Source organism: Aulonocara sp. 'chitande type north' Nkhata Bay, linkage group LG5 (assembly GCF_057382095.1).
Source record: "Aulonocara sp. 'chitande type north' Nkhata Bay isolate Kocher_YH1m ecotype deep benthic linkage group LG5, A_spYH_male_GT1.1, whole genome shotgun sequence".
Lineage (NCBI taxonomy): Eukaryota > Metazoa > Chordata > Actinopteri > Cichliformes > Cichlidae > Aulonocara > Aulonocara sp. 'chitande type north' Nkhata Bay.
The window spans coordinates 22,804,201-22,820,384 of record NC_141348.1 but is presented as its reverse complement, the minus strand read 5'-3'; the positions used below and the strand labels follow the sequence as shown (position 1 = coordinate 22,820,384).

General features: G+C 41.6%; 1 protein-coding gene across 5 annotated transcripts in view; it reads left to right on the top strand.

The window, feature by feature from the left end:
- The first annotated feature begins 224 nt into the window (after nucleotides 1-224).
- dip2bb (DIP2 acetate--CoA ligase B (putative)b) overlaps nucleotides 225-16,184 on the top strand; it is a 52,569-nt gene continuing 36,609 nt past the window's right edge. For all 5 annotated transcript variants that reach the window (XM_086292207.1, XM_086292205.1, XM_086292206.1 and 2 more), the window contains exon 1: nucleotides 225-507. In XM_086292207.1, the coding sequence (XP_086148333.1) occupies nucleotides 423-507 (85 nt within the window). In that variant the 5' untranslated portion in view covers nucleotides 225-422. The remainder of the gene's footprint in view (nucleotides 508-16,184) is intronic.

Genomic DNA, 16,184 nt, shown 5'->3' with positions numbered 1-16,184 from the left:
CTGGCGCCACTTCCACCATTAGTGCATGAAAATACCTGTACAAACTCGAGCTAGCACCCACCTGAGGGGAAGGTGGCAGGTGAGCTGAGGCGACAGGAATGCTGTGTTTTCTTTTCTTTTTTCTCCCAGCTGTAAAAACACAACAGCAGAGGGAGCAGAGAGTCTGCTTTTCATCCCACCATCCTGTCACGGCAATTACCGTCAAGCCTGGTCATGTGACTGACGGACTCCTCTGGCGAGTTGTTCCCATCTCCCACAGTCATGGCGGTGTCGGGGAGTCGCGGAGATGGAGTAAACAACACGACTACTACATCTTGATTTTTTAAAATCCCCCCCACCTCTTCCTCTGAGCTTCATGGTGGATCTTACCTGCTGTCATTTGAGATTTCACAAACATCCCGCAGGCTGCTGTGCTTCCAACGATGGCCGACCGCGGCGTTGATCTGTCGGCTCTGCCTAAAGAGGTCAGGGACCAGCTGGCGGAGTTGGATCTGGAGCTCTCCGAAGGTAGGGTTTGCATATAGCGGCGATAAGTAGGTGGTGGTGATGGGAAAGCTGCGGCTCGCTGAAGTTAATAGAGAGGGCTGCGTGAGCGTGTTTGTGTGCAGTCATCCACCGTCTGCTTTCCCGTGTCAGCTGGAGGAGAGTCGGTGCTGCTGCAGTGCATCGGGACACGACTGCAAGAATTTATAAAAACAAAGTGACCTCCTTTTCCAGCTGTTGTTTCTCCATCAGTCATCTTCGTGTGTATGGCATGCTCTTAGCATGATCACCTTAATATTTGGGTTTTTTTATTTATTTTTTTAGCTTCCGCTTCTCTATATTCTTAATGAACCCACATCTATACCACGCAATGTTTACAGAGCACATACACTCCTGTCTAATGAAATGGGTCAAGGCATTGTGTGTGAAGAATTTGTGGACACGAACTGATTCATTGGGCTCTCTGAACGCTCTGAACCCTGAACTGCTGCACAAATAAAATGGATTTTGTGCATTTATTTAATTATTTATTTTTGTAAGAATGGCTGGAAGAAAACAGAATATGGAGCTGACTGTTATGCAAGTCTCCTCCTCACACTGTGAATCACTGTGCAGCAACTTGATTGGTGCTGTGCAGTTCTCAGGTGCCTGGGGGTGGATGAGTAATGTTGTGTTTCACATGGAGAGCCATGCAGGAGGAAGCATGGGCCACTAATGATGCCTCGGTCTCTGTTGCAGCGCAGAGTTGCCCAGCCCATGTGAAAGAAGAGGTGAAACTTCACATGGGCACAAGAGCGAGAAGAACCTCGGCAAAAGTGTCGTGACTTTCTTTTTGTATTCATTCGAAAGGTGACACCTCTGTGAAATGTAAAAAATGTTTTCCCCGTTTTTGGTTTAGATTCAGGTTATAGGAACTGCAAAATAAACAAAACAGCACCACTCTTAATAGACTAGACTCTCGGAGCATGACTGCAGCCTGTTCAGACCTGAGCTAGTGCTGGGAAAGAGTTGTGTCTTTAATTATAGGCTCCAATCAGCAGTGTGATAATGAGAGTGAATAACTGAGGTTGTTCACTGTATGTTCATCTCATTGAACGTGGCTGAGAGGCAGCGAATGAGAAATAACCGTAACGATGTGCACACTGGCGTGCAGTAATGGCACATTCATAACTGCGATTGTTATCATCCTGCACTTTTCATGATGAACTTTTAAAAAAGAAAAAGGAAGAAAAAAGCTTGTTTGTGAATGAATTAGGTGACTGCAGTGTCAGATCAGTTTACCTGGTGTGGGTTGGTGTTTGAGCACTGTGGCACGATTGCAAAATGTAAGTGCCACTGAGCCCAAAAGGCAGCACTTTGGTTGTGAAATTTACTGTTTTAAGAGTTTGAGATTTTTTAAGTCAGATCTTCTGTAAGAGAACCTATCATGTAGTTTGGAAATGTCTTTGTAAAAGAAATGAATATCCTCTGTTCCACTATAAATATAGTTAGTTGAGTGCCTGAGTAGAGCAGGGCGATATGGCCAAAAATATTTATCACGATATATATTTGAAAATTTGCGATAACGATATAACTGACGATATAATTGATGCGAGACAAAATACAACTCCACAACATTACTAGTGCAAAAAGACAACCTTCCATTTATTTTCACTTAAACAAGAAGCTGGTTTTTATGTACATTAAAGCTTTATAAAAATGTAACAGTGCAAATGCAAATTCCTTGCTGAAAGTTTAACCAAAAGGCATTTCCAGTAGAAATGGGCTGACATATACTGAGCATAACCATGTATAATATCCACTGAAGTTAAAAATAGGTGCTTTGCAACATTAAACGGCAGTGAGCAGTACGTATTTTTCGGACCATAAGGTGCACGGGATTATAAGGCACATTAAGCGAAACAAAGCAGTCAGATAAATCAAACTTTATTCAACTCATTCTTGCTTCCTCCACTTCTGTACCATTGATTCATTAATGTTGAATTCTCTGGCAGCGGCTCTATTCCCATGTTGTTGCAGTATATTAATGACTAACCTTGTATTGTGGATGGATTATCTCAGTTGTTCTCCTGACTGAAGTTTGGTCCGTTTACAGCATCCTGCCATGCGACTGAATTTGTCTCCAACTATCAGGAACCTTAACGTTAACTTTTACAAGTGGAAAAGTGTTAGTGTTCGTCCTCCAGCTTCACTGTTTATGTTATGTTTATGTGTCGCTAGCGATCACGTAGCACATCATTATATACCAGCTAGCCCAACTTCAGTAACCCTACAAACGTCACTGCTGTTTAGTTTCCTGTCTTCATTTATGTTGGAAGTGATAGCAGAGCTGTACGTTTGAATTTTTTCAGAAATCTCTCAGTCAGAACATGCTATATCATGCTTAGGTAACTAGCAAAACTAGCGTGCTAACTTCCGCTAGCTTCCTGCTAACTTCTAACTCCGTTAAATGTAATAAATTTTGTTTTCATGGATGCCTGGAAGTTAAACTTCATAGTTACACCTGGTAAAGCAGCAATGCTGATCGTTTTATTAAAGATGAAAGAATTTAGACAGTTTTTAACTCTCAGTGATGCTGCAGTGTTGTTTGACCTGAGAAATACGGGGTTTAGGACCCAGATTACTCCCAGATTTAAGAGCATCTTAGTCCGACAAATACGACAATAAGGACAGCCGCTTGCATGTTCTGCAAAAAATGTGCTTTGTCTTGTATCTGACGGACAAACACCAAACCAGTTCCACATCACTGAAGTTAAACCATTTTTACAAACCAATTCTGGTTCATCTGTTTCACTCAACAATCGGCCATGTGCGTATGAAAACAAAGGCACTGCGCATGCGCGTTTTACTCATATTCTATCGCGATATTTCATTTTCCTATCGTTGCCTAACATTATACCGGTATTACCGTGAACGGTATAATATGGACCAGCCCTAGTCTGGAGCATTGGTTTTGGCAGGTCTTATTATTAAAATGGCCAAAAGCAATAAAAAAATGATAAATGGCCTGTATTTGTATTGCGCTTTACTAGTCCCTAAGGACCCCAAAGCGCTTTACACATTCAGTCATTCACCCACTCACACACTGGTGATGGCAAGCTACATTGTAGCCACAGCTGCCCTGGGGCGCACTGACAGAGGAGAGGCTGCCGGACACTGGCGCCACCGGGCCCTCTGACCACCACCAGTAAGCAACGGGTGAAGTGTCTTGCCCAAGGACACAACGACTGAGACTGTCAGAGCCGGGGCTCGAATCAGCAACCTTCCGATTACAAGACGGACTGCCGACTCTTGAGCCACGATCACCCAGGGTTATTCATAAACTGTCAGGACTTTTTTTAAATAAATGAAGGCCACTCATTGCCAGGTCCGAGTGTGTGTACCACTACCTTCAAACATGCTCCAGAGTATGTCAGAGTCCTTAGTTTGACAAACACATGCCTCTCGGGTCCTCAGTGGCTACTTCACTGAATAATACTGCTTAGAGCCAGATTGTGCTGGTTTGTGAAGGACGCTGTTGTCTTCAGCACGGAGTATAGCCTTCTTTCCTTAGAAGAAGAAAAGAAATAAGTTTTAGAGGAAAGTTCTTCTGTAACCCACAGAAGCTGTGCTCGGTACACTTGACCAGTTAACACCGTGGACCACTGGGCCACAGGAGAGAATTTGCTAAAAATGGTTCTCTGTGCACCTTTAAAGATATTTATGATAAACAATTTCTTTCTAGTATATTTTTATTCTTATAATAGGAGGAAGCAAATGTGCTTTTCTTTATAGGATGTCTATCAGGTTTCAAACTACTCGTTATTTACTCTAATCTGATTGGATTTCAAGTCATCCAATTTCAGCTGTGTACAGTTTTCGGTGTTTTTGCTTTGTTATAACCTCGCAAACGGTTGCTTCTTCATTCTTGTCAAATGGTCTGCCTGGAGCAGCTGTTGCTGGCAAGCAGGAATTTTTGAGCATAGGGGCCTACGGTGGTCAGAGTTACCTGCGAGAGTCTTTTAGTGAGATTGTGAGGTAAGTCGACACCACTTGTCCCTCTTCTGGGGACTGAGCCTCAGAGGGTGAGTGCATCGTTTGTAACTTTAGATGAGACATGATTCTCTTGCTAATGAAAAGGTTCGCTGCTGTCCAGATGTCCTGTTTCTGTATCCGCAACTTCTAGTGAGATAAAGTGCCCTCGCCGTGTGCTCAGAATACACACAATGGGACAAGGCGAACAGCAGCTGGACCCCCAATGAGTCTGAAGCTCTCTCATGGCTATCTTATACATAGCAACAATTTCCCCCATTGTTGCCCACATAGATGGGACTCCCCTAGCAACAAACAGAGGAAATGTGCATCAGCGTTTTTTTGACAGAAATAGTTGTGGGCTGCAGTGTGGGTGTTTATTTGTCTGTATTTGTGTGTGTCTGTGTGTGTGAGAGAGAAAGAGAAAGGGCACAGCTCCACCTACTTTAACCTCTTTGACTGTACAGACACAAAGAGAACCTTTGAGGGGGGGGGGGGGGGGGGGGGGTTGGTTGGTTGGTGTCAAAGACTTGCTGTTTGAACTCGACTGGAATTTGGAGCCTCTGAACCACAACTGTTTTCTGCATTTGGGCTTCATAATATCAGCAGCTTCTATCTTCAGAGTATGTTAGGGAGTGAAAGTAAAAGAGGGAAAGTGAAAAACAACTGCACAGCTCGTCAAGCAATGTTGAGTATCCTGTTTAGTTATTCTCCACTCAGACAATTATTGATTTGAACTAAACACTGTTGTTGTGGGATCACAGCAGCTGTGACACCATTTCATTGTCAGATCACACCTGCAGAGGTGGGACCAAGTCATTGTTTTGCAAGTCTCAAGTAAGTCTCAAGTCTTTATCCTCAAGTCTCAAGTCAAGTCTCAAGTAATGTCAGGCAAGTCAGAGTCGAGTCTCAAGTCACTGGTGTAAAAGTCCGAGTCAAGTCACAAGTCTGAAACTTTGAATTTCAAGTCCTTTCGAGTCTTTAAAAAAAACAAACGAAAAAATAATGTTGCATTTATATGCTAAATGTAAATATTAGACCATGTAATTTTAAAATCTGTGTTTTTCTCAACACATACAAAATAGTGAACTTAGAAAATATACACAAATTGTGAAATTGCACCTCTTTAAAATGCAGCTCAATTAAACTTAGCTCCAAGAATAATTTTCACCGACAGTTCTGAGATAAGCTGCATGTTAAAATCGCATGACAAAAATATCATACACATTAAAAAAAACTGTATCACCAACGTAGCCTGGACAACATTTGCTAGTTAGATGAAGTCAGCTATCTCATCTTAGCATATTTATATGCATATTTATAATTATACGGTTCTTGGAGTGAGTGCATACACTCATGAAGTTTAGTAACTTCCGGTCACTGCAACAAGCCCAGGTACAGTTTACCGACGGATGGGTACAGGACCTTGAAATGCACCGTGTAGAACGAAAGACCATCGTACGTATCATAAGTTTACCAGTCTCACAAATCGTCGTCATAAATACACATTCGTTAACCGTTTATTAATAGGACCTTTGAGCTCAACGGTAATTAATTAGTAGTGGAAATAATTTCTGGTAGCATCACAGAAATGTAGCAGTGACAATAATATTGTATGCTGTAATCGTACTGGGCAATTAGTGATACAAAAAACCTGTTTTATCCTGTGAATAAAAGTATGTGTTTTTGTCAGTGTACCATAATAACAGAAGCGAAACGCAATATTGTGTCAGGACAATTCACTATTTATGCACAATAAATAAAGGAGCATAGCGCGACAATTTCTGTTCAGCGCCAGACTTGCTTGTAACCTATATCACCAATTATGTTAAGAAAAATGACGCATTAACTACAACAGCAGACTGACCTTTGTGTAAATGCTTGGAGCAGACTAACCTGTGAGCTGGAGTGTTCTGGGACGTTATATTTGGTCTTTGAATGGCTGCAATCCAGTCGCCTCTTTGTTACTTCGGAAACATGGCTCCAACAATTTCTCTTCCACGACGTAATCCGATAACAACCGATCTCTTTACCCGTCGGCTTCCCGTGGCTGTCATGCGACCGGCTATTGCAGTTAATAATACAACAGCTTCTTGACATTTTTGTGTTTCTTTTTATCGCTGTGTGACTGATTTTAATTGAAAGCCTGCGTGCGCTAGTACCGCTTGCCACGAGTTCCCAGAATCCTTTGCGGTTCTACCCGTGAATGACGTCACATTTTCAATCTCTATATAATATGCATGTTAAATTTTATATTTGGGGTAAAATATCAAGTCTTTTCAAGTAAACCGGTTCAAGTCCAATTCAAGTCCCAAGTCATTGGTGTAAAAGTCCAAGTCAAGTCACAAGTCTTAGAACATTTTTTCAAGTCAAGTCTAAAGTCATAAAATTAATGACTCGAGTCTGACTCGAGTCCAAGTCATGTGACTCGAGTCCACACCTCTGCACACCTGCCCTTGAGCTATGACTCTCACACACCTGTCAATAGGGCTGTTCGATATAACGATAAATATCGGATGACGATATAAAAACGTCTATGTTTAATTTTATGCTATCGTTTGTTTCGTGGTGTCGCAAAATAAACTGTTTACGGCAATATTTTTTCATCGTTTTGATGGTGACAGTAGTGACTAAATTCATTTCTTCTTTCTCTCTTTCCCTTTTATTTAATATAACCACACTACTGATGGAAAAGCGCCTGTTTTATGCGTTGTCAACGAAGGTAACACCATCGCGTGTCCGCTTGTTTATGTTCCACATAAACCTTTCACAATAAAGCTCAAGATCCTGTTGAGACTTTTCAAAATAAACGGAATCACGTGAAAGAGCAGATTATTTACGGATGAGAAGTAAAAAAGAGCCGCCAGGTGCTAAAAAAATAAACCTTAGACTCAAACGTTAGAGCGGCTTTTCCCCGCAGCACGCCGTGTAATAAATACTCACAAAGAAAACGGCGGTGGTTACAATTTATGTCTAAAAATGTATAGTTTCATGCATCGGTTAAAACACTGGACTCCAGGTACACGACACGCAGCTGGAAACACTTCACGCAAGTCGAGCTGCCCGAGATTCACATAATTTACAGAAAATGTTACATTTTTGTGATTTATATCGTTATCGGGACGATAGAATTCTTATATTGGGATATGAGATTGTGTTCATATCGCACAGCCTTACCTGTCAAGCTTTTTGACTCTATTCCATTCAGTGCTGAAATGCTACCAGTTTTATATACCAAATGGAAAGACATGGAAATACATCATGTGTGAAAAAACTCTGGTATAGGAGCATACTGTGGGAAGGGCCCATAGCCCCCTTGACCCTACTTCCGGCACTATTTATGGGATGGCACTGATCCATCTTTGAACTCGGGCTTCATTTTGAGCTCAACTCAGCTCTAGTAAAGTTTGATGATAGCATCTTGTACAGTTGCGGCACTATCGTGTTGACAAATCTGGCCGCTGTGAGCCCGTGGACCCTATCTACACCTTTGTAATAGTTTGCACATTTTGCCATGGTGTATTCTTCGAAGATCATGAATATACGTCTGCATTTTTATGACAGTTTATCCAACAGTGGGTGAGATGTTTGAGTAGACTGTCAGATTGAATTTGCTGCCCCCAAACCTATGCAATGCTATGCTAAAAACAAAACAAAAACAGCATTTTGCTATTAGTGTTGAAGCTCAGATATCATTTTGGTGCTTGTAATGATAATATATGCCATCTGCGCCATGATTTTCTGCATGGATGTGTTTGACCATAAGTGCATCACGAGTCCAGTAAGACTGCAGTTATGTGTTTACATAGTATTTTTTTTCTCATATTTTTACGAGCTCCCCAGTCCCTGTTGCAAAGGGCCGGCTGTTGAGTGGACGTGTGTATTCTCTAATGAACAGCATCCATCCCGCTGTCTGCCTGCGATGCTGCTGCAGAGGGGATGCAGGTTTTCATGTCGGCAGCCCGCTACATACTGAGAGAGAGGGAGAGAAATGAGAGATAATAGCCTTGCCTGCGTCTCTCAATCTAGGTCACAGAGCATCAGGAGGCAACAAGCCTGGCTCATTTAGCCTGTGAAGCACAGTGGGCCAGGACTGCTGCGGGGGGATCTCTCCTCCTTTCCCACCCATCCACTCTGACTCTAAAAATGACTTCTCTCAGTCTTCCTCTGTCCCCCTATTGCTTTATTATTTCAGTATTACCCTCCACAAAAATAGATGAAATGCTGTCCTGTGTGTCTGATTAAAAAATAACAATAATACTGAAGTAGTTCTGTTGGCATTTCCTGCAGTGAAGAGTGTTAAGAGCATTATGACAGACTGTATATAAAAGATGGACAGGTTTGTTTTTAGAAGTCGTCTTGGCCGTCGTATTGTTAGCTTCTTTATTTAAAAACTGGACATAACCACATTCGAATTAGGGTAGACCTTCAGTGTTGTCTGCTAGTGCTAGCTAGGCTGATTTACTCTGATTTGTGATGGGATGCTAACCATGGCCAGCATCAGCAAATCTAAGCTCTTAGGGTGTCTTTTAGTGCAACCAAACACTGAACTTCAGTCATCACCCACCTAAAGCAGTCACACCCTTAATATCACATAACATTAACCTTATAGTATAACTGAGTGAAGTTAATCCTTTGTACCTGTTGGGGAAATTACCTCTACCAAACCCTTTTTTGGTACCAGGCTTTAAAAATGTGTGTATTCATGTTGCAGAGCTTACAGCTCCATTTATTTGTGGTTGGTGTGCACACAGCATTGACCGGGACAGGAAGGAAGCTGATTTAGCTTTTATCTCTTTAATTTTATCTCTTTAAAAGCTCATTAACTGTTGCAGAGGAGCTGCCCTCTGATCTTCACTGTCCCAGGCCACAGGCTTGATCCTACACCATGAAAAGATGAACTCTTCTGCTGCTTGTTTCACAGCAGGATCCGGTTTGGTTTGTTTTAATTTGTGGATCATGGTTTTCATGTAAAACTTTGCATGTCCACTTTCACCACGAGCGCAGACACACTGTTACTAAAAACCTTCTGCTGCTTTGTGTAATAAAGAAACTGAATTATTTAGATGACATTCAAGCGCACCCCTCCAGCTGGGTAACTGAATCGTGTCACGTTCAAGTTCACAGTGAACCACAGGTGGGTCTTTAGCCTCCTCTGGCTTTAAAGTTGTGCTTCCCAACACCTTCTGGTAATTAAAGCTAAACTTCCTCTGATCTGTTAGTTTCCATTCTCATGCCACTTTCTGCTAAAAATAGCACAAGTCAAAGAAATGCCAGAGTGAGGGTGACAGTGTTGGAAAGAGAGAGTGTGGTTAAGTCGATATGCTATTTGCTGAATTATTAAAAAGTGGCAAATAGAAGTGGCAGTCGGACTTGGCCTCACATGCTTCAGCCCAGGCTGTGCGCTGCTACTTAATCCAAGTTTCTTTCTGGTTTATGTTGCTTTCACTTTCAGGCCGAGCCTCCTGAGCTCAACACGTTATACTTATTCTACGTGTCAGTGAGTTAATATTTTGATAAATTGTCCTCATCATAACTCAGCCCAAATCAATTACTGATTGTACTGGCTGGAAAATACTGTTATAGTAGCTGCTAATTCAAGCACAAGAACTACAGAGGAATAGCTTAAAAGAGCCTTGTGCCGCTTGACCCTTTCGATCAGATACGAGGCTTCTCATCCTGCCTTGTCTGGATGTCTGTGATCAAACCAAACATACTGAAATAGAATTAAACATGCAAGTTCATTGCCCTAACACAGATATGTTAGCCTGCAGTTTTGTTGCCTGGAGGCCCTGTTGGCTGTAATATGCAAACTACTGCAAACTACGTTACACTTGGCTGTTCGCCCATCCGTTTATCAACATCCGTTGCACAACAGGACCTCTTCAGCATGCTGTTGATCATTTTGGAACCGACTCCAAATAAATGCTCATTCAGTGACTGAGCAAAGTTCGCAAGCTTACTTCTGTAAATCTATTTCATCTTGCATTTCATTTCATCTGCTTCTAAAGCGCCATCGTGTTCATTTAACACAGGGGTGGGAAACTCCAGGCCTCCAGGGCCGGTGTCCTGCAGGTTTTAGATCTCACCCTGGGTCAGCACACCAGAATCAAATGATTACTTCATTACCAGGCCTCTGGAGAACTCCAAGACATCTCGAGGAGGTAATTTAGCCATTTAAATCAGCTGTGTTGGATCAAGGACACATCTAAAACCTGCAAGGACCATCATGGATTCGTATGTCACGTTCCCTCGTGCTGCACCACACAGTGGTATGGACACAGCTCTTGTGTGACCACCCACACCCTGCCCCCAAATCCTCCCTCCCCCCCTAACACATGCATTTTTTTCCTTTTGAAATTTTCCATAAAGCCTTTATCAGATTAAAACAGCCATATGTTGAAGCACATACAGGAACACAACTGCACACTGTGCTAAGCTGTTAAAACCATTATACGGGAAACATGAGGCTTCTGCCACCAATGATAATGTGCTGAGATGCTTTTGCAAATGTGGGGGAGAAATGCAGCTGAGTGTTGCTGTGTTGCATGATTTTCTTATAAATCATAATAGTCAATCGAGAGCAATTAGCCGATTCCCATCAACCCGTGAAGACAGGAAATGCACTATACGCTTTAGCTGGTTATAGTTTCAACTGTACAAATAAAAGCCCCTCATGGGTGTATATATTCTACATTTTTAATGTTCCTCCGTGAATCTTTTGCAAATGAATACAGCAACAAAGAAGTTTTATTCGGTGGGACGAGTAAAAGTTCTGCAGTTGCTAACAGATTAAAAACAAGGCATCTGATTGGATAATTATAACTGTGAGGTCAAAGGAGGGGGTCCTGACAAAAGTTTAAAAAAAAAAAAAGAAAAACCCAAGACGAAACGCTCAGACTTCAAATAACCAAAGAGGCAAAAAAGTGCTACAGAGCAGGGATCCTTAAGCAAAACCATTAACAATTAAAGCAAGTTATAGTAACTATAATATTTATGAGAGGCCTAATAACCTTCTAATGCTTTCTTAATTATTTATAGCTCAGTTTGTAAATGCTTAGCTGCACACTTTAATAGAAGGGAATATAAACAAAGACGTAAAATCAAAAAGAAAATAATCTCAAATGAATTCATGGTGAAAATAGTCTTTCACCATGAATTTGAATGAATTTTTGAAGTTTCTACATCAGGGGTGGGCAATTCCAGGCCTCGAGGGCCAGTGTCCTGCAGGTTTTAGATCTCACCTTGGGTCAACACACCTGAATCACATGATTAGTTCGCCTCTGGAGAACTTCAGGACATGTTGAGGAGCTAATTTAACCATTTAAATCAGCTGTGTTGGATCAGGGACACCGGCCCTCGAGGCCTGGAATTGCCCACCCCTGTTCTACATGCTTCTGAGGGAAACCTCACACTGGTTAATGAGGAGTGCCCATCATAGTTTTCACGTCTGGTTCTCTGGAGGTTCATGTTAAGTCATGCTTTGCTGTCCTCCAAAATAAACTGTCTCTGTGGAATGGGTCTTTGGAAGTATCAGGCCTTGCATTAAACAGGGCTACTCTCATGTGTTTTGCTTAACACCAAAACAGTTTTTAAGTGAGCTCCTTTGGTGCTTTTGTCGTTCTTATACAACATGAAACTTTTATTTTGAAAAACAAATCATTTTTTTTATTGAGTTATTTTTAAATTTTGCTCATAAGGACCACATCACTTGTTCACACATCCTCATGTTTGATCAAATTCTTACAGTTGATGTCTACATACTTGGATACTGGCCACTGGTACAGGTCTCAGCAAGAAAACTGGTGTGTGAAGAGTTTTCGTAGGAATTGCAAATGACAGTAAGAACGAGTTAAGCAGAGGTAGCCTCTTTCTGCTCTGCCAGGCTGATTGTTCTGATCTCATCAACTAAACCACACGTCCACTTAGCTGCTCCATTCACTGACCCTTAACCTTTGCTGTTACACCATTTTGAAACCTTATCAGACTTTTTTATAATAGCTTCATCTCCCATTTTCATTTTCTGTTTTCCTTTGTGGTTCTAGAGTGTACAGGCTTGGTCATGAACCCTCACAGGGAGACGTTATACATTACAGTCAGCTGTACAAATACACTTGATGTAATCTGACTTGACTGGAAAGGATTTGACTGTGACATCTGCTCACCAGGCAGTTCTGTGACTGCCTAAAAGTGTGTTGAACTTCACAGTCAGCATTTCAGCCCCCACCACACACACACACACACACACACACGATTAAAACCCGGAATACAATCCTCGCCTGGGTTTAGATCTCGCTTTGTAAGACGCTAGACATATTTAATGCAGTCAAAGACAGCACAAAATCATAGCATTTGCTAAGTTAGCATAATATTTAAAAAATATAAAAACAGATATATTGTGTTTAACAGCGTGCAAAACTCTGTCAGCACCTGCGTGATGTTTTTGGATACGGTGATACTGCTCCTGGGACATTTTTGTTTTTAGGTTTACATCATTTGTCATACATAATATTATAGCCAGAACTCAGCGTCTCACTGGTTGTGTAAATCCCGTAGGAGGATATGCGTTTGACGGTGTTCAACGTTTGTAACGGCTTCTTCCAGCAAATGTTGAAATGCAATGTGTCAGGTGTGTCTCCACGCCCTTTTCTTTCAGTCTTGTTTCCAGCAAAGACAGAAACTAAGGAAGGAGGTGGAAGGGCTGCCGACTGAGTCACGGTTTCATCCCAGACACGTCTTGAGCTCAGTGTGTGGAGGCAAACATGGAAACATGAATTGCACTGTTGGCCAGAGTTAACCACACCCTGCTTACAATTTCAGGGAAAACGAATCACCTGAGAGATCAACTACAGGGAAAGTGTGTGTGTGTGTGTGTGTGTGTGTGTGTGTGTGTGTGTGTGTGTGTGTGTGTGTGTGTGTGTGTGTGTGTTTTTTAGAGCTTGAGGCTTTTTTGAAGCACTTTCTTTCACTCACCAGTGCCTGTAATTCCAGTTTTGTTGTCTGACAGAGTAAAGGTACAGGTAAAGGTAAAGGTACACAGAAATTCTCTGTTGCTTTCTTTTCGATAATCCATTGTTGTTTTTTGTATCCTCCCAAACGGCAATAATTACTAAAACCATCATTATAAAATTCTCTAAAAAAGATAAAGATGTTTTGTTTGGTGAAATAAAACATTGCACAAGACACCTTGAATTGGGGAAATGATCATTAAAAAAAAAGCAGTGTAAAAGTGTGATATGTCAGACAGTGTAGAATAAGATCATCGACGCTGAAGAAAGGCGAACAATATGGAAGTCACAGAAGAAACAAAAAGCTCCAAGTTTTGTCAGTAGCACCCGAAGTGTCATTCACACTTGCATGGTCTTGTATTCTCAAGCAGTCTGGACTGATTGTTCAGTACAGAAAGCATGCATCATACAAAGGACATGAACCATTTGCTAGGATCTACATTTATGTTCCATATAGACAAAAGTATTTGGATGTACATATTTATCTACAGGCTGCACCCTGTACCAGGTCGCCCGTCTGTCACATGGCTCACACAGAGAAACAGACAACATACATTTTTTTTTATCTAGCTATATTATCCCAGTGTGGGTGTGTGTGTCTTCTAGAATACACATTCAGTTTTCTTGTTGTCTAAAAGCAACACAATATTAAGTGTTCTTAATATTTTGTCCCCGTAATATATTATTAATGTGTGGACAAAATGCTGAAATGTCACCACCAGGTTTCAGTTCAATCTTATACATGTTCCCTTGAACTCAGTCAGCAAATGCAGAGGAGCCCCAGAGCCAAAGAGGAGGGGCCATATGTCAGTTACTCTGGGTAAATTCGAATACTTCACTGACAAACTTGTTTTATTCCGTTTGGAGGATCCTCCTTGGAGTTTGCTATTGTGTGATTATAGTAGACACATTATCATCAGGCTTATTCGCTCTTGTAAGATGAGAGAAAACGGCAGGAAATCCACGTTTCCTCTGTAATATTTTGCCAAGTGTTTATATAATTTTCACAAAGCAGGTGTTAACACGACTTTAAGTTGTTTGTTTCTTTTTTTTTCTTTTTGGAGACCGAGTATTCGAATGATAATGTGATGAGGGAGAGAAAGAAGCAGGGAAAGAAAATAGAGGGCAGTAGCTAATTACTATTCAGACTGAGTGCCTGTGGGGAGGAAGGAGAGTGCAGGCCTGCTGCAATTCAAATAATCTGAAGCTAGAAAGTGTGAGAGTGTGGAGGGCTTAGACAAGGCACTGCTTTGATGTTTCTCCCCTTCACGTCGTGGAAAGTGAAAACGTACGCTCTGAGGTGCACGCACGGGTTTCCTTTACTGATGCAACTGTCAAACAAAGACAGGAGAGCAGAGTGGCGGCAGCCTCGTGTGAAACCTGACTGTAACACTGAAATAGTCGCATGGTGACCTCTCCACCAATAGGACAGACGTGACTGGGCCACTCTGAGAAAGTGGGTTAACGAGTGAGGCCCTCATCACCTCAGCAGGGCTGTGATTTGCCTCGAGCAGATTTCTTTGACTGTTTGCATATAGTGTGTGTAGACATGTTTGTCTTTATAATATAAGCTGGGCTAAATAATACATCTTTTTAACTCTTTTTCTGGTAACATTTTATAATACGGTTTGCAACTAAGGGTGTAATTCCCCTCTAATTAAATGGGATTTCAATGTTTTTTATGTGAAATTACAATGTCATTATATTTACCCACAAATACGCAGTCTGACTAAAACAGTAGTGCCTCATGTCTTTACTGAAAAGTGTTGGTAAAGTATGGGAATTCTTGAATATAGACCCTCCTTAATTTGCTCCACCTTGGATGCCTGCTAGGGGTAACCCTTGTTTCTTTTCTTTTTTCTGGAGTGAGCACTTTCTGTCATATTTCAGGCCTGCTTGCTCGAGAAGCAGGCCTGAAATATGGTGGTGATATACATTTAGGGGACCGAACTTTGTCATTAAGGGTACGGGGAGGTTGTCAAACGTCGTATTTTTGCGGGAAAGAGTCAAACAGTGACGACCTTTACTTATGAGACTTGCACAATGGTGAGGAGGAAAAAATCTCCCAACAAAACCATTTCAGCTCATAAATGTTTCAGGGTTGTTGTTATTGAACAGAATGTCAGAAAAACAGGATTTTACCTTGGCCATTGCAAAACATTAGTTTTATTTATTTTTTAACAATATCATTGTGGATGTACCTGTGTGCTTTGACTCATTCTGCTTGCACAACACGACCGAGGTCCATGGTCATGGACTGCTGCTCAGACACGCTCCTGCAAAATTTCTCAATGAAATTCAGACCTAATCTGTCCAAGTCCCAAATCTTGATGGCCTGTCCACATAACTTGTTTTGTCCTCCAAACACAACATTTATAACTTTTATCAGAAAATTACATTTTTATCTCATCTGTGTTACCGAACAGTCAATTTTTGTCTCACACTGGACACTTTAACAAAGATTAAGTTGCGGTGTGGAGTTATCTGCAGGTGCTCTGCCGTTCCCGTGGATTTTTTTTTCACCACTTCTGGGCTGTGTTCATAGTGTAAACTTTGTATGATGCCCGACACTATGGAGAGTTCCTCTATCGCTAGACTAGGGATGTTAAACATAAAACCCAGGGGCCAGAATGGGCCCATTAAAGATCTCCAATCCAGCCCACTGGATGGCATTGGAACATT